General features: G+C 31.8%; 1 protein-coding gene across 1 annotated transcript in view; it reads left to right on the forward strand.

Moving 5' to 3' along the window:
- The window catches only part of LOC124534327 (BMP and activin membrane-bound inhibitor homolog), a 58,014-nt gene extending 40,806 nt beyond the window's left edge, over positions 1–17,208 (forward strand). Inside the window, exons 2-5 of the mRNA XM_047110098.1 lie at positions 2,969–3,137; positions 11,564–11,718; positions 15,697–15,865; positions 16,453–17,208. Coding sequence (XP_046966054.1) covers positions 2,969–3,137; positions 11,564–11,718; positions 15,697–15,865; positions 16,453–16,624 — 665 coding nt within the window. The 3' untranslated portion in view covers positions 16,625–17,208. The remainder of the gene's footprint in view (positions 1–2,968; positions 3,138–11,563; positions 11,719–15,696; positions 15,866–16,452) is intronic.
- Positions 17,209–27,559: the final 10,351 nt, after the last annotated feature.

Below are 27,559 nucleotides of genomic sequence, written 5' to 3' on the forward strand. Positions count from 1 at the left end.
ATATCCCATCTGAGATGAGCGAGTACTCTTAAGAAATAGTAACATAACTTGATCCTGAACTCATTGCGTCCATATTTAATGAAATTGAAGAGACGCTGCAAGTAAACCGATGGTATTTATCTTGTTCTTATGATCTCGGCCGACGCGGGCGCGGTGAGCCTTCATGCGAACATTTCAATCGCGATTTAAGAATACCGGCTCCTGATGCGATCGGGTTTTTTCGTGTATAATAAACACATCTTCAACTTTATTGGTAGTAGCTATTGACTTTACAAATCACGGCTGTTAAATATAATTCTTCGTGCTATCGTTTTTTTTAGTTCGTTATTTCCTATAGTTTTTTATAAAAAATATACTTGATCAGAGTTAAAGATTTATTTTCTTGAAAATTCAATGTTACCATTGTAAATGCTGATGATAATGTCGAATATAATTATGAGATCAATATTTTTATATTTACCAAAATTTAAACTAACAGTAGCGTCGTTGATACGGCAAATAAATATTAATTCTTAATAATCATAAAACAAACACAACTAAAACCTTTTTACACGTTTACGTTTACATCTACGACAAAACGAACCACCAAAAGTACCGTGAAAATGCATCAGCGGCGTATTAAAAAACAAATACAAGCAGCATGTAATATAGCTACGTGAATAATAAATCTCTAGAACAAAATCAAAAGTTCGGAGCCGATAAGAAGCGTTTTACTATGTTATGCTGCTTTATCCCTTATACACTCGTCTTCGACTCATTAGTGTCGCTATCCTTCACTAGTCTCGCTTCATCTCTTTCCCCCTCGCCTCCGGAGGGCCATTTATCAATTCCAAATAACATGCCGGGACCTTTTCTTTTCTGTTTATTTATTTTTTATTTACCTTCCTTTGGTGCTCCGTTTGTGTTCCTTTTTGATTCGAAATTGATTGTAAAGCCGTTCTAATGACGACCATCTAATGTAACGTACGATGCTTCGATAAAGCTAATTGAATCGCTAATGAGTCAATATTTATGGATGTTTGAAGCTGTTTTACGGACTTTTAAGGATTTTCGGAAATCTTGTTAAAAAATACATTATTCAAAAAATAAAAATATTTTTGCATCATTTGGATCTAAATTACAAATGTCCATAAAATTTTAAGTTTCGAATTTTGTATTTCGTTTTAATGTTTTATTATAGTTTTCCACTAAGTGCCAATTCGTATTCCGTCTTGTCTCGACGACTTTATTCTGGAAAAGAAACATCATGTTAATTTTAAAATACTTTGCCAAATCGCTGTCATGTCTTCTTCGCTTTTTATATTTGGATTCTCAGTTGTTATTTCTTTGAATAATCTAAATAACCAACCACTAATTACAGTAGACAATCTTAAAATCTTTGATTTTCTATATTTTTTTTCGAGGACCGTCGAATCTGAATTACAAATCATCCAAATTGGGCATGATGAAGTCGATTTCGTGAACGAAAGGAATTCCGACGGGGATAGACATCAGGGGGGGTCTGATTGCGTTTTCTTAAGTTCGACCCGAGAGCAAATAAAGCGGCGTCCCTCTGAAATTAATTTCGTTTTGTTTCATCGTCTGGAGTCAAAGCATTTACATTGAATGCGGTCGGAGGCTGCCCGCTCGTAGGATATTTATGTAAGGGTTCTCGGTGCATGACATGCGCATTATTCATACACAAATACTGGACGCGGACCATCTGTATATTATTTTTACCGGTTTATCGACTTTTTGGCATGATTCAAAAACGTTTCAGAACGGAATATAGCTTACAGAAATATTAGGCCGTCATTTTTATTTCATATCGGAAATAAGATAAAAAACGTAATTCTTAGTATAGAAATATCACTGCACTGTAAAACAAAGTCCCCCGTATCTGTCTGTCAATAAGTCCGAGATAAGCTCCAAAGCTACTGAACGGATTTTCATGCGGATTTCACTAATAGACAAAAATATTCATAAAAAAGGTTTCGATATATAATTGATTAAGGTATTTACGTTAATAAGTTAAAATAGAACGACAATTGTTAAACATGTCAAAAATAAGCAACGAAAAGATATAAACAAAAGGTAAATTAGAAAAAAAATTACGTCCACTCGTGCGTAGTCGGAACGGACCGCTAGTTCATTATAAATGACAAATAAATAATTGATTTGTATATTACTTTTCATTAATCGCAGTGCATAGTATTTTGTATATATTTGTCCATATATCTGCATTTTTACGTAATCGACGGATAAGTCAAGTCGATAGTACGGTCACTAAAATATTTAGTGTTGATTCATGGACTGTATATTCACATCCACGGCGTGTATTGTAAACTATTAAAGTTTACGAGACCCGGGCGCCAATGCGTCGACTCCGGTGATTGGATTCACTGCTTGCATTTGCAGCATTTCCCTTCACATACGTAATAACAATTTCCTGCTCAATGGTCTATAAATAAATTTTATTTGTGGTGAGATTTAATTTTATAGTTCAATAACTATTACACGACGTTCGGTTGTTTTGTTTACGCCAGCTAATTCATTGTCCAAGTTTCAATATTATTATACAAAATCAATTTAAACTAAGCCAAAGATAATAAGTATATCATAACTTTTTGCGACTTTAGGGTAAAAATGGTCACTTGAGTGTTACGTAACGTTTAGAGAGGGGGAAGGGGTGTATATAGGAAAACGTTACGGTGCCTTACAAGGAGATAAGAGGGGGTCAGAAATCGTCAAAAATTGCGTTACGTAATACTTGAACGCTCCCTAAGCTTCCTGGTTCGATTCCTGGCCGAGTCTATGTAGAAAAAGTCCATCAATTTTCTATGTTGTCTTGGGTCTGAGGGTTTGTGGACCTTCGTTACTTCTGATTTTCCATAACACAAGTGCTTTAGTTACTTACATTGGGATCAGAGTAACGTATGTGACGTTGTCCAGTATTATAAAAAATTAAGTATATTATTTTTCTTTGCAGATCCAAAAGCTGATACTGAAACTGAGGGTGTCAGATGCTATTGCAACACAGCACAATGTGTGAGCACAGGGTATATGTGTCGATCGCGGAAAGGAGGCGGTTGCTATAGCGAAGTCCCACCCAGGAGACACCACGCACGGCATGGTTGCCTTCACCATTTAGCTGAGAAGTAAGTAAAGATTTAAGTATTTCACAATGTGTGTCGGATGTCCTTTCTCGGAGTTCATATTTGTTTCATAAAAAAATTCATGAAATTCGGTTTAGCAACTTCGTCGTGAAAGAGCGACAGACATACAGAATTACTTACACATATATAATAATATTGATTTACAAAATTGTATGGACAAAGTTCTAGTATCATTATGGACATATAAGCAAAAAATACTAAAGTTGAGTTTCATTAATTACATTAATGCTTATGAAATGTAGTACGAATTTTCTGGCATTAAATTCAATACATAATTCATTCGATTCAATGAACATTTATATAAAAACTTTTTGCTTTAGTTCGTTCGAATGCAACTGAATTCGATTTTTAAATTGAAATCAAAATTATCGTTGTATAGGAATGAGCTTCACATGAAAGGAATTCGATCTTTGGTTCGATGAGAGATTATATCGCGGCTAATTACATATATAAACTAATTAACATGAGATCGAAATCTACCTTTTTCGATACGGACCATATCGAATGACAGTAAAACAAAACTTATGCATCTGTTTAACGAAAGTCATAAAAATATTTGTCGATGTTGAATTTTAGGTACAAAATTTAATTATTTTCGGTCTTGGTTTGATTCATCTCTTACCGAATCTTTAGTCAATAACGTTATCTATTTTTTTTATTTGTAACTAGCTATGCCCGCGACCTTGTACGCGTTTGAATTTAACAAAAAAAATATTATTGAAGCCTAAGTTACTCCTTATTATATCAATTATCTGCCAGTAAAAGTCCCTTTAAAATCGGTCCAGACGTTCCAGAGATTAGCCGGAACAAACAGACAGACAGATAGACAAAAATTGTGAATAATGTTATTTTGGTATATCTACCGTGTATGCATACAGATGCATTGAGTAAAAAAGGGCTATTTCAATATTACAAACGGACACTTCAATTTTATTATATGTGTAGATTTGTAGTAATGAATATTTTTAATACCGTACACGGTTTCTTGTTAACTTTCATCTAAGAATTAATTAACTATTCTTTTGTTGGACACGGCACTAAGAGATGCATTGTCATCCATCAATTCTGCTTATCACGTTCGAAACCTGCGGCTCGCTTGACTAACTCATATGTTGCGTTCGATGTATCTTCAGTCAATTTGTCTTCGGTCGTTTTGAAATTACTTTATAGCTCTTTCATCATCGCTGTCAGCTTAAACAATTATAAATAGATAGAAAACGTTGAATCATTTGTATTTCGATTTCTCATCGAGTCGAAATGCCGTTTTCATCTATCTAATTTGTACTGAAACTTTGTATTTTTGTGATAACATACTTTTTTAAATTAATTACCCCTTGATTGGTCATATGTTTCTGTATATTAAAGGAGCTTGTTCGTTTTAATATCTCATTCAGATCGAGCGAGGCTCTGTCGAGGAAACAGGTTCCATCTACGGACGCATGCCTGCTTTTATTTGCTTTAAATTATTTTTGCTCGTTTTTGGCAATCTCCTGTCGTTCATTATCTTCGCTAACGATCGCGCAGTCTACTTCGTTAAGATTACCAATCTCGATGGAATTAAATTTCTGCGCTTCAATCGGTTATTCATTTCGTTCGGGTTGTTTATTGTCTTTATAAATTGCGATTGAACGATGTCGGATCTTTGTCCTCATTCGTTGAGATAAGTATGACGGTAGAAGCTTGGGTTGGAGTCGGAGGTCGGGATCCTAGATAGCGGAGCGGCTGCGCGGACGCCGACCTGAACAATGCGCCATATATAAACCTCACATTTTACTTCACACTTTCCCTATTACGTTTACATAGAGTTCTGAATTCAATAAAATTTCGTAAAACTCGTTGCATTTGAATGTCACTCAATTGTTGATAATGTCACACTCGCATCTCGGTATAATAGATAGCGTGTATTTCATCCTTTGACGCTTCTATTATTACTAAATGATAATAGTGCGCTAGCTTCTTATCATTTGTTTCTTGATGTTTTATTTATATTGCAAATAAATAAATTTGACAATGCTTATGCACTCCTGGTCATTGCATTCATAACCTGGTTTTTACGTTCAAAATTGTTCAGTACCTCTTAATGTACTGCGTGTATACGACCGTGTATATGTTTCTAATAAAGCATGTTTGTTTCGTTTTAATTCGTAAGTTTTATTACAATTTTCTATGTCCTTATCAAGATATTACAACTACATACATACATATAAATGGAAGACAGCTAATAATGAAGACACAGTATCTGAAATATCGGTTAAAGTTACATTGATAATTTTACTTTTATCTCAATAGTAGTAGTAATAATTAGTCATCGATCAGTATAATCTTTTAGAATGATACTAGATTAATGCTTATTGAAGACGAATCGTCAGCAATAAGCATTACAGAAACTAAAAGAAAAATGTGCATATCAGAATAGCGAGTCTATCTAATCTTTAAAATAAAAAATAAAAACTAAAAGAGAATTTTACTTTAATTTTGAGGATGTTGTATCCTCAACTTGCTTGGCTTGCCTTTCAAATGCCGTTTTATAAATTTTCAGCATTAGAAATTTATCTTACTAAAAACTAACTAATGTGTTTTTAAAATAATTTATGTCCTAGTTATAATATCCGATAAAACACTACTTCAATACACGTACATAATTCAATTACGCTCCGCTTTATGTTAATTTAAATAAGTATATTTAACCTTCTTGCATTTAATTAATAACTGGTTGGTTGATGTCGCAGTGAATAAGGTTTTAATTGGTTATTTCGTTTCATTAAAGTCCATATTTTTATTATCTTATCGTAACGGTTTTGTATTGTTTTGCACTTCGAACGGACGATATATTTTACGCTTTTAATTTACTTTGATAATTTTTTATTTCGAATATAAAATGTTTTCTTTTTTGTATATGACCATGAAGGTTTTACTGCTATACAATGATTTAAAGACGATACTGTTTTAACGTTTTAGTGTGTCTTAGTGATACTTAAAATTGTTTAGGTTTTATTATAGGTAATGTTTTAATTTTGTTACATTTATTTGCCAAATGTGATTTATAAAAATTATTTTCAGTCGAGTAAGTTTGACACCTTGATATAGTTTTCCTGAATCACTGGCATCCTTTCTTTTTGACATATAGCCATAATGTTAAATAATAAATCCTCTGTGTATGTGTAATTGAACTCTCTCGAACGGTTAGACCTATTGCGATGTTTGTTTGTTTGAGAGTGTTGTTCGATAGTTTGTAATGTGCCCGATAGTTGGCACTTGGGATCGAAAAATAAATGACATTATTATCTCATCATATGTATATTCATATATACTCAGTATTGTTGTGTTCTGGTTTGAAGGGTGAGCGAGACAGTGTAACTACAGGCACAAGGGACAACATCTTAGTTCCCAAGGTTGGTGGCACATTGACGGTGTAAGGAATAGTTAATATTTCTTACAGCGTCATTGTCTATGGGTGATGGTGACCACTTACTATGTGGCCCATATGCTCCTCCGCCAATCTATGCCATAAAAAAAACATATTTCAAATTAAGGTGTTTCTTTGTCTGGTACTCAACTGTTGGAATCCTTAATACTATGGTAATACTTTATTTTAATTATCATTTGTATGTATGTTTACAACATATCCCTTAAGACTTATCGCATTCATAAAATACGTTTGTGATGTTTGAGGGGGGATTATATTAAACAATAATTATTATTCAATAAAGCGTATCTGAAAACATTCGCAATGTATTGAGCTTTACTTTGCGAATCGTGGTGGTACGTACATTTATTTTATGCTATTGATTGGTGGTAAATGGTTACCACCACCAAAGACCATAACTCTGTAAAAAGCATTAACCATCCTTTCATCGCTAATGCTTCACCAACTTTGGGAACTAAGATGTTATGTCCCTTGTGCCTGTAGTTACACTGGCTCACTCACCCTTCAAACTGGAACACAACATTACCATGTACTGTTGTTTGGTGGTAGCATATCTGATGAGTGGGTGGTACCTACCCGCTTTATACACAGTGATTCTTTTTAAATAATTATAACATTAAGATCATAATCTAAACTACATACACTTCAATAACAAAAACCTTATAACATGAGATAAAAATATATTTAAATAATTAATTAATTTAAGTATTTTAATAAAGATACAGAAATAAGTTAATTGTACTAAGTATTTTTGTATTTAAACATCGTATAATATAATACATTTAATATTACTATGAGAAAACAAGCAATTTTGAACAAAGAACTATTTAAGTTACAACAGGATTATATCGTAAATCGCTTGAGTGGAAATGTTTTAAAATAACATTAACATAAAAGAACACTTAGTTTAATGTTTTCCTCACTAACTTAGTACATCACAGATAAACAATACCATAGTAAAAAATCATAAATACTTTTTTATTAAAGATAGTATTTAAAAATAGAATTCTTATTTTCTTACGAAAACATTTTTTTTTACATATAGCAAAAGTCTTAAATCGAAGCTTGTTTTATTAGCATTCCAAAGTTAAATGACAGCATTTAATATCAAAACAACGTTAAGGTATTAAAATGTTTGATCAAATTTTTGGAATGGCCGTCGGTTTACCGCTTAGTTCCCACGAGAAAGGTCGTAACTATTCAAATGAGTTGGCTTGTGGATTGTGCCAGCTGCCACAGTGTTGCAAGGTTAACTGTCGGAATTAATGAGGATTTTATGAAGTGGAAGATAGACACCGGTAAAGATTGATCGGAGAGAAAACATTATAATGGGCCAAAACGCCAACGCCCAATTCAATAATTATAATCATTGGTTTGAAATATTGGATTACAATTTAAAAAAAGAATTACACTATTAATTGTATCTGATTCGAAATTCAAAACAATTATTCTAACGATTACTTATATTTTACACCGATTTATATCATTCTTGTCTTGGTCTTCATGTCTTCCACTTATTTTCGAAATATTTCTTGCCCTCTTAGTACGACCATCTAAACCTTCCATCCATCCTAAGCCTTTAAGCACGAAATTAAAGTAAATTTAAGAAACGTTGCGAAACGTTTAGAATAACTTACTTTGGATAAAAAAAATATACTAATCATTTGTATTCTCTGCTCATTCCACTTATTCGTCGGCGCTTTTGTGAATATTCCGCACACATTTTTCGCGTTACGTACGTTTTGAACAAACATCAAGACCAAAATCCTAATCGATAAACCATATTAAAAAAAAAAAAACATTTTCCCACGACCTCCTTTGTTTACATAGCGCGTCAATTCATTCCTTACGTTACAGAATTACGGATATGAAACCTTTTTGCAACAAAAATTGTTTTTTTTTTTATTGTCTATGCAAATTTGAGTTCAAAATACGATGATTAGATAAATATTCATTATTAGTTGAAAGCGTAATTGCAAAAACAAGCAACTATCAATATTTTATACGATATTTGTTATCATTTATTTATTGTGCAATATTTACTTGCAGTGTAGCATAATGTATTAAATCAAAATATACGTTATTAATAGGCTTAAGACAAAACTTTACATTAATAATTTCACAATATTATTTAAAGTTGAACCACTGGTTTAAACCTACTAACGGAAATTGCTACTATAACTAGACGAAACAAAAAAAACTGTAGTTGTACTATTTTCTGGTGGTTAAACGCCATAGAGTCATTAACTAAATACAATTGTATAATTATTCTTTGTTCTGCATGAAAATAAACTCCACGGTTTTTTATACGCCACATTTAATACGCTATATTAATTTTATAAGTTAATACTACACATTGTATTGTGTTGGAAGTATATATATGGTTTTTTTTTGCCGAAAACATTTAACGAATTTTTCACGATTCAGTCATATAGAATCTCATACACTTACTAAGCATAGTAAGATTGTTCCCTCTATACTAAATTCATAATTGATCAACTAGGATAGCTAACAAAAGCCTCGGTAAATCGATAGAATCTACTTCAAAATTACAGTGATGAGTATCTTGTTTCCTGAGCATTTCCATTTTAGTTGTCCAAGTGTGCGCTAATCTCATTGGTCAGCGTTATTTCGTTATGTCACGCAAACAGAATAGAAATGCCTTACTGCAAAACGCAATTCTCAATTGACATAAAAGCAATTTTATTGCTGGCTAGAAAAATTAAAAAATATCTAATTCTACAGATTCATAATTTGAATTTAGAAAATAAGTATTGATAAATGATAGTGGACTACAAACGCCAAGTTCAAATATGTGTTGATAATGAGTAAAATTGTAAAACCATACCTTCTACTAAAATCTCTTTTGTATATATAAATATGTTTATAACAATAGTACTTCACTTATTATTTATGTTTACTAGAAACTGTACGATATTGATATCGCTTAAAAATATTTTTAGCTTCACCGTTTCGTAAATTCAAATCATTTGTAAAAAAATACATTGGTTAAGAAGGCATATTATTCAATACAAGATTATATAAATGATCAAAAAGCGTCGTGCTAATACTTATTGACTTCAAAGCAGGATGTATTGTGTAATTGTATTTAACTAACACGACTTTGTATTCTTAAATATTGAAAATGACAAATTACTGACTTTCTTGTCGGTTGTTATCGGTAGAATCTGCATTCTAAACCGGTGGTAGCTAAATTAAATATAGTTAGTTGGATGGTAATTTAGAAATGATTGTAAAAGCATATTAATGTATATTTTTATTTTGAAACATAACGTAGCTTAAAACTTCTATGTTTAAAATGACTTAACCTCCACGCTCATTACTTATTAAAGTTATATTTTGGAATAAGATCCTTATATTTAGGATATGGTTCTCAAACTTTGATTAAGAACAATAATTGTGAATACTAACATCATTTTAAATTTGGTTTCGCTGGGGCTACTTTCCGAAACGGCGGTAAAGTTCAAATTTGACGATTTACAAATGCTTTATTGTAAATATTACTTGAATGCATTAAAATTGTTTTGAAATTTACAACTCGAAATCAATATAACGAAAAGACATATTTATTATTAATTTTAATATATGTCTTACACAGATAGGACCGCGTTTAGGTTCACTAGTATAACATACAACTTGACAGTTTCTTATTAGTGTGCAATTTCGACACTATCCAATCGTATGTAAATTCGTTTCAATTCGTAACTGCCAATAAAAAGCCATTCGAAAGATAAACATTGCAATCAGTGTCCGTCTGGTTGGCATTTGAAGCGCCGCTTGCGCAAGACAGCTGGTTAGATAGGATTGACATCGGCGATTATTCAAAAGGGCGATTATGTATTACTAATTTATTTAGCCTTCATATTGCTATGACTTAAAAAACATATATAATAATAAAACCAGACTGACGATCTGTAAGTTTTTTGTACCAATTGTCTTTTGGTTGATTCGATATATAAAAAGTGATACAGCGCCATCTAACGGCGAATTGCAGCAATTAGTATAATATAAAAAGCGTCTCAATGAAACTAACCTTTACAGATTTTCATGAAGATCGGACAAACTTCTTTTTTCTGATACAGGTTAGGGGATGAGCGAATGAGCGACCTGATGGTAAGTGGTCCATAGACATGCCGCAGTACCTTCGCATTCCCGCCCATAGACATGGTTAGAAATATTAAAATTCCTTATATTCCCAATGTTGCCAATGGTTTACATTTACTAAGTGGCAAAACTTTTTCTAAGTTAATACGCTTTGTTAATTTTAAAGTAAAATTTACCATTAAAACATTTGAATGTTTTTTTTATATATATACATATATGTGTATGTAAAAATATTTTTAACCGCATGCGATAAATTAAAATTCAAGGTTCAATATGACGTTAAATGTATTACATAATAAAAACATGTATCTCATACGCTATGTACTCGTTATTATCAAGTAGGTAGTTTAATCGACGTGAGTTTTCGATCTCACGGGTTATACGAACTATTGCGTTTTTCGCATCTGTATCGCAAAGAATCGATAAATTCACGTAAAATAATAATAATGTTATATTATTAAAATTATGTTATGGATTCTAATATAATTATTATAGATAACCTTAAAACGCCTAGTTTCCGACTACACAATTTCAAAAATTCCTTCTTGGGGCAATATTTGTATGATGAAATTACAGACATTTTTAACTTAATTTAATTTTTAATGCAAGATTATACAGACAACAGAAAAGCGTGGAATTAATACTTATTGAAATGTATGGTATTGGTCTGAAAAATTGACTGACTATAAAACCATGCTAATGATTTTAATATAGTATATCCGTATAGTGTCGCTATGATGATGTAAACATTATTTTTATCTAAGAGAACTACAAAATAATACAAAATTGTTGCATAAGTCAGGATGCGACATTATGTTAGGATAACTTTACTAAAACTGCTTTTATTATTTTTCAGAAAACAAGAAGCGCTGTCGTACTGTCAAAATGCTCCGTCCCAGGGTGGCCCTCCTCCCAGGGAACACTCCCTCCTCTTATGCTGCTTCAAGGACCTCTGTAACCACGAAGACAGCCCGTTGGCTCGAGCCCGTCTTAATCTCACCAATGATTTAGGTAAATATTTCATTAATAACTACAAAATAAGCAAACGATATCACATATCATTCCATAGTATAAAACAAAGTACACTGTTGTCCCGATGTATGCTTAGATCTTTCTAATTTCGCAACGGATGTTGATGTGTTTTTTTTAACAGATAGAGTGATTCGAGAGGAAGTTTTATATATAATAAATGGACAATATAGTAAAAAATCAAGCAAAAAAATCTGTCGTATATTTAGTATGAGTATTGCATCTGTGCGTATCCGAGGCGGGTCGCTTGAAAATAAAGTTAATTATTGTATTATAGATAAAATATTTTATTTTGTTTGTCTAACAGTGAATTGTAACCTTGTCGTAATAAATGTAATGAACAAAAGTAAGCACCTACTAACTAAGCTTAGTTAGACTTGTCGTACGTAGATGTCTGGTTACATAACAGTTCTTACTTAGTTTCTTGGATAATATCGTTTTCAATGTGTGAAGATATTTAATCTATACTATACTATAGAGAGGTGAACCTAGTATATATGTATATGTGTCTGATTATATCTGGTTGTGTTTATATATAAATTTCTTTTTTAAATAAATTGCATTCGCACTAAGCCGGATCGCGTAGTATATTGATATATTTAAATACATATTAGAATTAATATTCGGCAGACTTCCGAGCGTATATTAAAAGTGGAAAATGATTGAAATTTAAGAATTGTGTTGTACTGCAGCGCCATCTAGCGACAAGCTACAAAAAAGAGGATGACGTAAAAAATATTTTAATTTAAATACTTCTTAAATCGTATGTTTCTTATTGTACCCACAGATTAGTAATATTACCCCTCCATAATTATCAGCAAATATTCGCTTAATTAAAAGTGCTTCCACTTCCCCTCATTAACAGTTATATAACTAAATTAAAAATAATATGATCTGTACGTTATTTCACCCAAAAGAGCCAGATCTCGAGAAATATCAAACAAAATTGATATTTCTCCAGAGCTCATTTAATTTTCCATATTCACTATGAATTTGCGAAAAAATGGCATTTTGTCGACGAAACTGTCATTGACATTCTGGAAGTAAAATAGAAGTGGATATAAGTAGTTAAGTGTAATAGTGTTCTATTTTTAATAAATATATAATAATCATAATCTATTAGTACTACACAATACACCTGAGTTATTAAGGTTTGTTTCTTTTTATCCCTATTTCGATCGGAATACTCTATAAAACAATATGAATTATCACAATTTGTTCATAATAGGTCAAATAAATAAACTACTTGATTTTAATTACTATATATTTTGCACGCAAGCCAAAAGATTCTAATTACAATTTTAACGAACAATACACGCACTGCTATAAAAATTATTCGAATCATAAACTTCATGACATATCAATCAATTCTAGTATTTCTGTGAAATAATAAAATGTCCGAGTTTATTTTACGACACTGTCAATAAAATAACCGTTTCCGAGAACAAAGATATTATTCTAAGCGGTCTCTTATCTAATGTAAATTGAACAGTGACTCAACTGCAAATGTACTTCTTTAGAATAACTATACAGATATGCATTAAACTATTTAAAATCGCGGACCCGCTTGCGATATTCATAATGAATACGACTAGGAATACACATATATATAATTATTGTGTTCCTGTAATTTACAATTGAATGACTGTTCTCATTGTTTGAGTGCAAATAATCATAATAACTAAAAGCATAGAAATTAAGAATGCAGCTTAAAGGTGAAACATTTTGTTATTTAAATATGAACTTATTGCGAATAGAAACACACAATTAAGATTCTTAAATATTAATATAAATAGTGTCAATATATTGAAGCCTGCTTGACCGAAATTCGTCCACGGCGCTGCGGTCAGTCTGAAGGTACCTTGAACTGTACAAGAGCTAATTTGATGTACAAGTATGTGCTCAGATCACGTGCTCTCGCTATTTCCTTTCTCATAATCAAACGACAATCGGCAAAACTGTACGTGCGTTCCTAAACACGGGAGTATCGCTACTAATTTCCTGTCTCCTAGGCACTATAAGTTACTTTGACGACCTACCTGGTCAAGTACACCGGTTTTTATGGATACGCCACCGAGGTCCCGGGTTCGATTCCCGACCGAGTCAATGCAGAGAAGTTTTTGGGTCTGGGTGTTTGTGGTGTCGGTGTTACTTCTGATTTTCCATAACACAACTGCTACTTGGTACTAGCTACTTACATTGGGATCAGAGTAATGCATGTAAAGTTGTCCAATATTTATTACTATTATATTCACTGACACAAAATTCATCTTTTTATCATCGAGTTATGCCGTTATATAAGCTACCCAATACAATCGAGGCATAAATCTAGTTTTTTTAGGTAAAAAGTCTTATTCTCTGACAAGACTTGTACGTAATACAAAATATAGTAACTTCAGGTTACGTCAACTGCTTCATTACTCATTACCATTTGGTATGTGGGTTAAGAAAATTATTACCATTGTTGTAAAAGAAATATCGATTGCGTTATTTTTTACTAAGTTTTCTTTTTTTTAACATAGCAGGTAACAATTGCTTTTACAATTATGTAAGAATTGAATTTATAATATATTTTACATTGCTTCAAATGATGAATAAGTTTTCGAGATCAGACGACTACAAATGCGCAATATCATTCAATTTAATATTAGCATTACAGAGATTTACTTAATATAACAATACAATGTTCATTATCTATTTACAGATTTCTAATAATAATCTAATAATATAAATTCGAAAAAAAACTCATTTCTGTATGGCTGTCAGTTGGTATTTCACGGCCAAGCCGCTGAAGGAATTTATAAAAAATATCGTATGAAGCAAAAGTTTTTGTCCAATTCTAAATTCAAAATGTGATCGAAGTTTTGACAGCGCATAGATTAAAAATAAAGAGTCCTGCCATATAAAGTCGCGGTGTCGAGTAATTAATTGTTATATTAAACCCATTAAACATTCGATCCTATAATGTCAGTATGATTTCCGGCTACCGGCCCACACGATAGGGCATTTTGCAAATTCTAAGAACATGCGCATCGTAGGCATTTAATTATTATAATTCCGCTTAATGTATCACTAACAGCTATAAATGCATATTGTTATCAATGCATACGTATGTAATTATCTGTCGTCTTAATTTGGCTACCATATACTTTTTCAGTATAGTATCAATGGCTTTGATAAAAAATTGATTACATATAACATAAATTCATGGAATAGACAAAGATTCTTTCTTAATATATTATACCAGACGTTCAAACCCATGTAGCTTACAATTATAGAGGCAGGAATCTTTGGTAATAGAAGTTTTTCTTGGTGGTAGGAATTTGTACAAGCCCGTCTGGGTAGGTACCACCCACTCATCAGTTATTCTACCGCCAAATAACAGTACTCAGTATTGTTGTGATCGGGTTTGAAGGGTGAGTGAGCCAGTGTAACTACAGGCACAAGGGACATGACATCTTAGTTCCCAAGGTTGGTGGCACATTGACGGTGACGGACGATGTAAGGAATTGTAATATTTCTTACAGCGTCATTGTCTATGGGTGATGGTGACCACTTACCATTAGGTGGCCCATATGCTCGTCTGCCAAAATATATTATAAAAACAAGAAACAAAAAGTATAGCATTCAGACCATTGCATGTATTAAACAATTGTATTTTCTCTATAACTGATGTTGTAACCATTTGTGATATTTTTTTTTAATTCGGTTAATTATTTACTAGTAGTCGCCCGCGGCTATGCTCGGGGTAGGATGTTGGTTGGTTGTTATGTGTTTGGCAAAAAATGTAGTCTATATCCTTTCTCGGAGTTCAAGTTTGCTTCATACCAAAATTTCATCAAAGTCGATCCAGCGGTTTGGTCGTGAAAGGGCTATAGACAGACATAGTTACTTTCACACTTATAATATTAATATAGATTTGAGTGCAATGAAGTTAACTCTATATATATTTGTTTACAGAAGGCAGTGTCGCGAGTGAACGCGGTGCCTCCTATAACGGCGAGGTTTGGTTCAAAGCTGCGACCATAGCGGTGCCGGTGTGCGGCGCGCTCATACTCTTCCTCCTAGTCGCGGTCGCCGTGCGGCTGCTACGAGCCGATGCGTTACTTCAGGCAGATAGAAAACTCAGGTAAGATTCAGTTAATTATATAGCTTTGCAAGTATGTAATGATTGTATGTACAGTCAGAGTCAAAAACCTTCGTAAGTTTTCAAATTCCTTTCTCTCCTTTATGTCGTAAACTCCTAGTACCTTTTGAAAATAAAGTTTATTTCACTTGATAGTATGATTTAAGCAAGCTCGTCGTCGTATCTTAGTACCAAAGATAGGTGGCGCAATGGTGATATATGGAATGATTAATTTATGTCAATAGGCAACAGACCGCCTCCTTTTAGAAAATAATAATAAAATGTAGGTTTTGTTTTGTTTTTTCTTTATTAACTACATATACGTATATGTGGCGCTGTAGGTGTTTGTATGGTGTAGTTACTGGTATTTATGTGTAGGTAAATACGTCACCCTAATTTAAATTCTCAATTTTTATCCGAACTTACAAATAAATCACTAGTTAGCGACATTTGTACGATAAGACATTTGTACATACTGCAAACACTTTTATTTTATTAATAATTTATTGAAATAAGGTTTTATATAATTTTAAGTCGTGATTATAAAATTTAAAGCATAATTAGTAATTGTGTGATTAATTAATTTACAGGGGCGGGTACATATCTCCGTCACAGCACAGCACAGACGACGTTAAGAAAGTATGGGTGGGCAACTCATCCGCCCCCCTACTGGTGACACCGGGCGGCTGTCTCGTCGCTGTGGAGCGCGCCCAGCTAGTCGACATACCCCCCTGCCAACAGTTCTGTGATATACAACGATAGACTGCACTCAACGAGCGAGCAATCTCTTTAGCGCACTGTACCATGGCCTGACGGAATAGTGTTAGGTAAATCTAAGGCTTTAATGGGAAATATATTACATATCAGCGTTACAGGTTCAATTGAAGTAGTAGTTACACCACGTCGCCGATAGATGGCGTTGTAAATATAAAAATGTTTTGATGTTAAATAGGAAAGTTGTTATTATGGGAAGTATGAAATACAGTGGCGGATTTAAAAAGAAGCATAGACTATATTTTTTTTCTCACCTGGGTGACCATAGAGTCAGTGTTAAGTGTTATTGAAATTACACAAAATAGTTTTTATATCTTGAATGTGTATTGGGAGGCTAAAATAAATCGGTAAGATATGAAGACATTTCTATAAAATTTCGGAAATCTTTAAAACCATTACAAAACAAATAGATCCCAAAACTTGCCCAAATGTGGCGCCATTTGTACTCAGCTTGCTGATAAATCCGCCCTGATGAAATAAAGTATGTAAATTCGTTTCAAGTTTGAATCTTTTGAAAATTGATCTCAGTGTAGTGTTCGTCATTTCACGGTACAGCGCGCACGCATACCAAATCTACCACAATGTATATTTAACTGTTAATATTATAAGCGCTTTGTGTTCCTCTTATTTGTAAATGTAATCGATTCGACTTTTAATATCTTGAAATGACTTAGCGGCGACCGTAACATAAGTTACCAAAGTTTCGAGAACATTTTTTCGTGTGACACTTGTATGACATTATTTTTTTTTATCTCCTTGGCAATGAAAAACATATAAAATCTAATTTAATATAGTACGACACAACTTAGATGTAGCATTGGCAAATTCGATAAAACCGATTATGGACGATTTACACAACCAATGGAAATAGCTCCCTATCGCGCCATTCGACGCTATTCGTCACTATAGATTCTCGCGTCAGTTCAACCCGAGAAAGCAAGTGCATGTAAATCGACGTGTCAAATTGACGAATATATTAGGTCATATGATAGTACACGTTATTACGTTTGTGTAAAGATCATATTCGCATAAGAAATAAATATTGATAATTTGGGATAGTGTACTTAATTCGGATGTGATCGGTTTTACGAATTACGCCGATGCCATGTTACAAAATGTCATACAAATCAACTTATAAAATATATGACAATAGGGAATAATAATGGTCATATATCGGCTAATTTTAAGCATTATTTAATATGACAAATGACAATATGACTCGATAATTTTAATTTCTTTGCATTTAAAACACTAATCTGATATGATAAACTTCTTAATTATAAGTATGGAATGCACTCTTGTTAATATCTTTGTAGCTGACAATATTGTATTTGTAAAATATAGGTAATGTTAATTGTTTATAACTTTTTGGAAAACTAAGAGGATAATACAAATTATTATGACTGCTTGTCATATATTAATATATCTTACACAATGTTAATGTATACATACAAAATAGCCGACTGGGTTAGCTTTGATAGTCACTAATAATTTGACGGCGTCTTGCAAATTATAGATATAATTAATACATTTTACAAATCAATAACTAGCCTTTTATGTTCGCGGAATCTTAGAAACCATTCAGGGATCTTATTTTTTTTTTCAGATTTGCGGATAATACTTGAGTATTTATATAATTAACGATTTGTTTTTCAAAGTAGATAATCAAATCGGAGAAATAGTGCCTTCTAAAACATTTCATAGTTAAAGTTATGTGAGAAAATTAAACTAAATTCAAGGTAATTTAGCTGTAAATACATGCGCATGCGCATTGGGTACGGTCAGCAAATTAAATAGTTAAAAAGCTACCCTAGCATTTGCTTAATAAATATTAACGAACTTACTTATAAATCTAATTGCAAAGGAATATTATCTTCAATATGTTATCTTTCGATCAATATTTAATGGTATTTTAATACCAACATGTTTATTGTATACAAACTATTATATTACTTGATGTTTCAAAATGACAATATTACTTCAATGATTGACTTACTTTACTCGGTAGTTATATTACCTAATCATTGAATCACTTGAAAACTATAAATTAAAACTAAACTTTTATTGGAGATCATTGCGTCGTTGACCTTTTCAAACTTAAAAAAAAAACCAAATTAAAAATAAATAAATAAGAATAAATCAACTGGCAACACTTACGAGGCTACACAGATTCCAAACGCGAACGCGCATAGATATATAACATGTCACAATAATGATATAAAAAAACTATTTTTATAATCTGTAAATTATAACATTTGTAAATATAGTGCACTAAGTTACCTGTTACTGAGCGTTAATCGAGTCGAGATTTGAAAGTAAAATCCATTGGTAGAAATACTAGTCTTTATATCTGATCTTTAAACATTTATCTTAATTTACTTCAATGGATTTTACTTGTGGTCGAATTATGTATAATTGCATTGATCGTATTTATTCTTATAATTGATTAATTGATATAATACATTATGTAATAGGTTTTTTTTATTAAAACGATGTAATAAGTTACTTAATTTTGTAAATATTATTCTCAGTTGTATATTTTATCTGGCAACACCTATTTCTGTGTAAGTTTTTTTTTCTTAATTTAAAATCTAGGCAATGAATTCGTTACTTTTCGGCCATTATTCAGAAATTGACTTGATTAAGCTTCCTTGAGGTGCCTTACCTTTTTATAAGTTTTATATAATATATAAGTGTTTTAATATATGTGCAAGTAAAATACTCCATAATGTTAATGAATATACCTGCGACTTTATGTAAATATGTATGATGTATAAAGAATAAATGAAATTATTTTATACACTTATGTTTTTTATTACAAACTAGCTATACCCGCCCGCTTCGCTGGGCATTAGTCGCAGAAAAATAAATTTTTAATTTTGTACTTAATTACTGATCATCAACAATGTACAAATAATAAATAAACAAATAAAGAGATAAAAACATGCGAGATCTAATCAAATTCTTACAAAAAAAAAAAAAATATTCGTCATCTATTTTATCTTCTTCAATGGTGTTCTCGATAGGCTGCAGATTGGTCATGACACCCATCAACTCATACGATGTTCTATAGGTACGATGAAATTTTTAATTAAATTTCTATAGTCTGTAAAAGTTTGTTTCGAACCAACACGTCCTTTTATCCGGTTCTATCGAATATCGATGTTATTACATTTACAATTACCTTGTCAATACTTGCGAACGTACGTCAAAGCATCCTGAGCGTATTCGTGCATATGTCTTGGACTTACACTGTACGAAGATCTTTGTCCAATATCAGCAGCTACTTTATCATTCGATATTGTATCTCTCGCTCAGAGTTTTGATTGTTTGTATCGAATGTAGTTTAATCGTTCATTCTTGACCATAGCGTACATGTCAACAATGAATTGTTAAAACAGTTGACGACACTTCAGAATATGATTAGATTGATTATTATCTTTAATCATTCTACGATATGCAAAAAAAATCTGCTTGCATAAACATAATTGGATAATCGTAATAATTGTCATACGATTGATGTGTTTCAGCGACACCTTGATTGTTTTTGTGTCGCTTAGTGATAACAATACCTCGTTTTGTAATTTCTGTCCCGAGAACTACAGCTGTGACTTCAGGAGCTACGGCAGTATTAAACCGACTTTCATGTTCTGCATTCAATGGCGTTCTATCGGCATTGATAATTACTTTGAATCATATGTTGTTTCACCTTCTAAAGCAGTTTTAAAATCTTTAACATTTATTTTCATAAAGCATAATCCAAAATTTAGCGATGATTTCTCGATTAGTTGTGGTACTGTCCATGGAATAAATGTCCAAAAACTGGAGATTTTATTTAGATACTGGAAGAAGTGGACCAATCATATGATACACTTTAAACTTAGACGCGAAATTATTGTATTGCACAATATTTGTTGCTCCAAATGATGTAATTTCAAAGCAAGAATTGTAATTTCTAATATGCAGAAGAAAAAATTCAGACTCCTCAGTAGTTCCCGTAACGTAGATACGAAGAAGTTCTGGTGGTTCAACCAGTTGTGGTAAATACATTTTGCCAGTGGAGTAGCACTAAGCAGTTTATTTTAAACAACTTTAAGCATAGCGTGACAATATGGGCATACTATATTCATTGAACCAATGATCACATCGGGATTTATTGAGATTGGTTCTAGTTTTTGACTTAGTCTATTTTAATCGTTGATGAGCCAGTCGTTGGGCTCGCTCGTCAGGTTTTTCAGTATCTCTTAATGAAGATGCTTTTTCGAAGATCTGAACTTGATCATTACGTTGACTAACTGTTTTGGCAACTCTAAAAGTAGAAATTCGGATTCTATTTGTTTCTAAACGTATTTCTTGTTGGTGTGTTGTTTCCGTAGCTCTTTTGGATCACGCTGCGCATATATTTTTGATGTTCCGATATTTTGTTTCTTCAATGGGATGGTATTTTCTATTTATATAAATTATTTGATTCAATGATGATCAATGATTTGCATTTTTTGTTTCATATTTTATCTATACTTATCGGTTGATCGTCATAGAAATGCAACGTGATACTCGTAAGGGCCATCTGTTGGTTATTTTTAATGATACGGATGAAATAATCACTTTCTCCGTAAAAATAAACGCGAAATAATATCGGTTGAACGGTGCAGTTATATTTATATCTCAGCGCTACCTGGTTGTGAGTTACATCAAAGGGGATAGCATAATATGTATCTTTAATTATTTAATCTTAATGATCGATCAAATAGTTTCTGAGTTTATCGATGACATACATACAAACACATCCACTTTTGTATATAGATATCAAGCACATGTTTTTCCTGTATACCAATTTTTATAAAGATCGGTGCATCTGTTCTCGAGTTATAGCAGAACATACAGACAGACAAAAATGTCAAAAATGGTAAAAATTATGTCAGTCAATCAAAAAAGAATACTTATGACGAATTACGACAAAAATAAGAGTACAGACAGACTCTAGAGATTTATATTATAGTATAGATTTAGTATTCACGTGCGATGGCTTTATTATTAGCGTATTTAATGTATAACTTTGGTTTTTCTGTACCGATTTCTATGATTCTTTTTTATGGAATAGTTAATACTGTTAACTTTTTTAATTTGGGATGATTGAGAGTGTTATAAACGCAGGAATAGACAAATATAATCAGAAAGCTTCGAAATACTAAGCTATTGGGAGTGGCACGTGTTATTGTGAGTCAACCATAAAAGATAGACAAAGGCTGCCATAGGATATTTTTTACTTAATTTTAAGGAGAACATTTCCGTAATACACAATTTCTATGTAGCTTTAACCATTAAGGTTGTACACGCGACGGAAGCTTAAAATGTGGAGTAACTTCTCCATTTCGCTTCACTGCTCTGCTCCTATTGACTGTAGCGTGATGAAAAGTATACTATAACCTGCTCAGGAGTATGAAAAATAATTGTACCAAGTTTCGTTAAAATCCGTCGAGTAGTTTTTGTTTCTATAACGGTTATATGGACAGACAGACAGACAGACAAAAATTTTACTGATTGCATTTTTGACATCAGTATCGACCCCTGATCACCCCCTGATGGTTATTTTAGAAAAATATTTCATGTACAGAATTGACCTCTCTACAGATTTATTATAAGTATAGATTTCCACGTGACCATCAAAGAAAGTAATTTTATTATAATTTTATATACTAGCTGTGCCGCGACCTTGTACACTTTTGAATTTAACAGAAAAAAATATTGTAGCCTAAGTTACTCCCTATTATATCAGTTATCTGTCAGTGAAAGTTCCGTCAAAATCGGTCCAGCCGTTCCAGAGATAAGCTGGAATAAAAAGACATACACCAACAAAAATTGTAAAAAATGTTATTTTGGTAATATGTACCTTGTATAATACATAATATGCATTGAGTAAAAAAGGGGTAATATTAAAAACAGACACTCCAATTTTATTATATGTATAGATTAAAAATTAGATATACAAAACTTTTTTTAAATCAATTCCATATTCATTCTCAGAACACGATAAGAAGTAAAGTACGTAAAATAAAATAAACTTTACAGAAGCATAACCATTTTATACCGTTGCCTAAACAAAAAATGGGTGTCTATATAGTGTGTAACTAATCACATTAGTTGGCTGCGTATTATATTTTTCTGAGAAAAGAAGAACTTTTCCTAGGAAGGTTTTTTTTGTCGTAGATCATTAGTAATTATTACATTATTTTAACTATCATATTCGTTCTCAGCTACTCACAATAAATAAGTATAAGAAATTTCAAAGAAAAGGCCCTAATTTGAAACTCTTACACAATAATTTAATTCTTTTAAACCTAGATTCGTAACCTTTGTAACCTAGGCTAAAGTTTTCCGAGACTACTGAGGGATGTTTATCAATCAAAGATTCAGGAGAAGGTCAATGAGCCTTCAGTCGTCGCAGTCGCAATGACCATCCATGAGTTGGAGCGACGGTCTAATAAAATAAGGTATTAATAATTGCGCTCAAGATATTATAGTCCATAAAATTTGAGCAACACAAATTTTGTTTTGATTTCGTTGATTAGCGATATAGGAAATGGATGAAATTTCCTACAGCGCCAATGTCTATGGGCAATGCTGATGTACAATCACATCATTTGCCCTAACTCCCTCATTATGGCTAATGAAGGTACAAATTTTTGTTTGTAGAGTATTTTTGTGATACATATTATTCGCGTACTATAATATACTATTTAGTTTACTCACGCGGGAAAAAGTATAAATCCTGTGTTACTGTTGGTTGAATTATTTTCTGATGGTGAAAGAATTATTAAAATGATTTCAGTAATTACAGACTATCGATTTAAAACAATCGGATCTTCATGCTAAAAAAAGCTTCGTGCTAATGCAGAATATACATATCTCCATGCGAATTTCAGCTAGATCCATTCAGCAGCTCTGGTGTGAATGATTACTACATACTTTTATTTATTCGGGTTTAACAAACAGCGTCACAATAGGTCTAAATACTAAGCTTAGATTTAAAATTGTGTAACCAACACAGCTAACCACATACATCCAATAAACTTTCACATTTTAATATAAGATTAACATCGAATCACATTTAATAATTATTATATATTAAAACGTTATAATATATAATTTTTGATAGTCGTTGTAAATTATTCTCTGATTTTCACCCACTCATGTATTTTCAAAACACACGAGAAATAATCCATAAATAAAATTTTAACAAAAAGAAAAACCGACTTCAAACTAAACACTATTTTAAAACAAATGAATATGCACGAAAAAGTAATAAAAATAATTGCGTATTCAACATATTTTTTAGAGTCTTCCTAAGTTAAATGAAATGAAAAATATTAGACTACTTAAAAGTCGATTAACGATTATATCATGTAGTTATAGTTATTGGTATATTTGGAGCCGGTGTCAGCCACGGTGCCCTTGCCCCAACAATCAAAAGAAAGAAGCGATACGAGCTCCTTGATTGATCCAGTATATTATTGTGTAAAAGGTAATTTGTAAAAAACATATTTGTCAAAGTATTCTCGTATTGTTTTTTGATAGATATACTGTAGGGTTTTATTGGCTGACACCGACTCCAAATATAACAATAATTATAACTACATGATATAATCGTTAATCGACTTTTAAGTAGTCTAATATTTTTCATTTCATTTAACTTAGGAAGACTCTAAAAATATGTTGAATACGCAATTATTTTTATTACTTTTTCGTGCATATTCATTTGTTTTAAAATAGTGTTTAGTTTGAAGTCGGTTTTTCTTTTTGTTAAAATTTTATTTATTTTTTGATTTTAAGTGAAGCTGATGTTGACTAACTAATTTTTTTTAATATGGATAGATTAAACGTTCCGTTTATATGAGTCAGAAACTACTTCGAGGACAATTTCAAAGGAAACTTGCGAATACAGCAAAAATAGACTTTCGAAAATGCGGATTTAATACGTCACGCGGCGTAAACTACAAGGATCCCTCGAAAGAGCTGTAATCGAACTCAGCAAAAAAACTTTGAAAAAGACCAACTATATTTCGTACATCATATGACATCACATCACATACACAAAATTTGATTAAAGATAGTAAGAAATTCTGCCCCATATCGCACCCTAACTGCGAGCCGTATAGGAGTTCCATCACTACATAGTATAAAACAAAGTCGCTTTCTCTGTCCCTATATCTTTAAATCTACGCAACGGATTTTGATGCGGTTTTTTTTAAAAGATAGTGTGATTCAAGGGGAAGGTTTGTGTATATAAAACATGAACAATATAGTAAAGAAACACTGATAATTTTAGAAGTTTGCGATGTGATGTCGTATATAAACAAATTCTGTAGTATATTTAGTATCAGTATTGCACCCGTGCGAAGCCGGGGTGGGTAGCTAGTTGATTATTATATTCGACTATGATAATTACATAAACATAACCAAATTACGGAAGGTGACTCAAATATCCAAATAACCTATAAATAAAAGATTCGACCGAGTATCGCTAACGTGCTCCTCAGAATTGTTCCATTCCCTTCCGTTCCGTTACTTTGTCATGGATCCTGTGCTCAGAACCTTACCAAACTTTCACCAAATTACCCTTGAAGTATATATTTTATAATAAAAAAAGATTTATCAAAATTAGTTAACGTGATTTTCAGTTATTCACCTATTTGTCGCGCATATACATAATGCAAATTTAAGACTTATGTCGTTTTCACATGGATACCATCATCGGAAAAAAATAAAAAAAATGGGACCCCACGGGAAGCACTACCTTTCAAAAATTTATCAAAATCGGTCCACCCAGTGAAAAGTTATGAGGTAACAAACATAAAAAAAAAAAAAAAAAAAAAAAAAATACATACGAATTGATAACCTCCTCCTTTTGGAAGTCGGTTGAAAATGAAAACACTCGACGGCAAATTGATGCGATATCATTGAAAGGCTTGAATGTTTTATGATATTATTATAGAACTTTGTCAAATTAAAATGGTTACTTATATGTATCTAATTGTAGTTAAGTAAAATAATGCTAAATTATAAATAAAGATAAGTTTTCTTTATATTCTTTATATTTCTTCTCGTTTCGAAGACATCTCATTTATAAGATTATAAAGAAGAAACTTATCCGCGGGAAGTCCGACTTGTTGATGAAATAAAATCGTTCTTAATTCCATAGAATGAAATATTTATATTTCCATCTGATGTAAATCGATGAGTCGATAAACATATATATTTGACATGAAAATAATAATATCGTGAATTCTTACAAAACACCATTTAAATATGTAGAGATGTTATCGCTTATCAACGGATCTCGAGGTATCATTTCTGTGAATATATAATTTTTTTCTAATACAAATATATTCGATGGCTTTATCTGTTATATCGATATAAAAATGAGTATTTTTTTTCTTGTTAAGTTTTATACAATAAAAGGGCAAAATCGTTTATATAATTGCTAATCTTTGATCCTAATTTGACTAACTTTTAAATATAATAAGTGAAAAATCACGAAAAAGACACAAGTAAAAATATAATTATAAGTAGACATTTTAAACCAATTCGACTTCATAAGTTTTTTAATGGTATAGGTTGGCGGACGAGCATATGGGCCACCTGATGGTGGTCACCATCAACCATAGACAATATGCCACCAACCTTGGGAACTAATATGTTATGTCCCTTGTGCCTGTAGTTACACTGGCTCGTACGTAATATGTCGTATTCATAATAGACAATAATAAAACTAAAAGATACATTTACCAAACCGAATGGAGAATCACTTCAGATGTTTTCTTTTTTTTAATAATATTTTATATACTTATACCTAACTAAGCACCTAAGTCAAACAGGTCACCCCCATAGACAGCGCTGTGCACGAAGTGTTATATACTCCTTTAATCACAATCCACCGACCATAGCTAAGTAACTACAAGTAGAAAGGACTATAAATTTTATTAATTGTAAAATTACGATTCAAAAATGCTTGTAAAAAAGCCTACTGGAATCAAGTTTATTTTGATTTTTTTAAATTTCTATCGAAATATAACTAAGATTCTATCTTAATTCACATGAATCACTAAACCACACCACTGCGTATTGGCAATGTCAGGAATGGTTAATATTTTTTACAGCGACACTGTCTATTTACCTTTGTGACCACCATCGAATGGTCTATTTGCTCCTCCTATATATCATTAAAGCGATATGTTCCTTGTACCTATATTTACACAGGGTCACTCACTAGGTTTTGACTGAGAATTAAATATGTTAGTGGAACGTATCTACCCAGATAGGCACAAAAACCACCAATATGCTTGTCTGTCCATCTAAAGACATCATTATATTTACATTTGATATATATAATTGATACTGATTATTAAAATTATATTATGGGTTACCGTTTTATTATAACATTATGAATAAATTAAATCATAACGAACATGAAGATCATTATTAATAATGTTTCAAAATTAATAACAGATCGACAAGAGAGATAAAATATCAATATAAATAGTAAAGTTCTAGAAAAATCATAGTTTAGTTTGTTTAAATTGATCGAACTGTGTCGTGCTTTTTTAATAACATTTTTTTATACGAAAGGTAAATATAAATAATATTCAATTATTAATAAATAAGCGTTACAACTATTAATAATTGAACACTTATTACCACCTTTACTGTCCATGAAGTTTTTCTATCGTTCAAAATTTTTATTTATCTTTAAAAAGGATAGATTTATCTAATTTATTATTCGTATTATTTTTAAAAATATATTTTACCGTTGAGCAGCATTGCTTAGTACTTAGTCTGGTTTGATGGTTTGATAGCCAGTGTAATTACACGCATAAGAAATTCCTGAGATAATGTTTGATGACGTATTTATTTTATTAATAACTT

The sequence above is a fragment of the Vanessa cardui genome, chromosome 12, assembly GCF_905220365.1.
Source record: "Vanessa cardui chromosome 12, ilVanCard2.1, whole genome shotgun sequence".
NCBI classification, from domain to species: domain Eukaryota; kingdom Metazoa; phylum Arthropoda; class Insecta; order Lepidoptera; family Nymphalidae; genus Vanessa; species Vanessa cardui.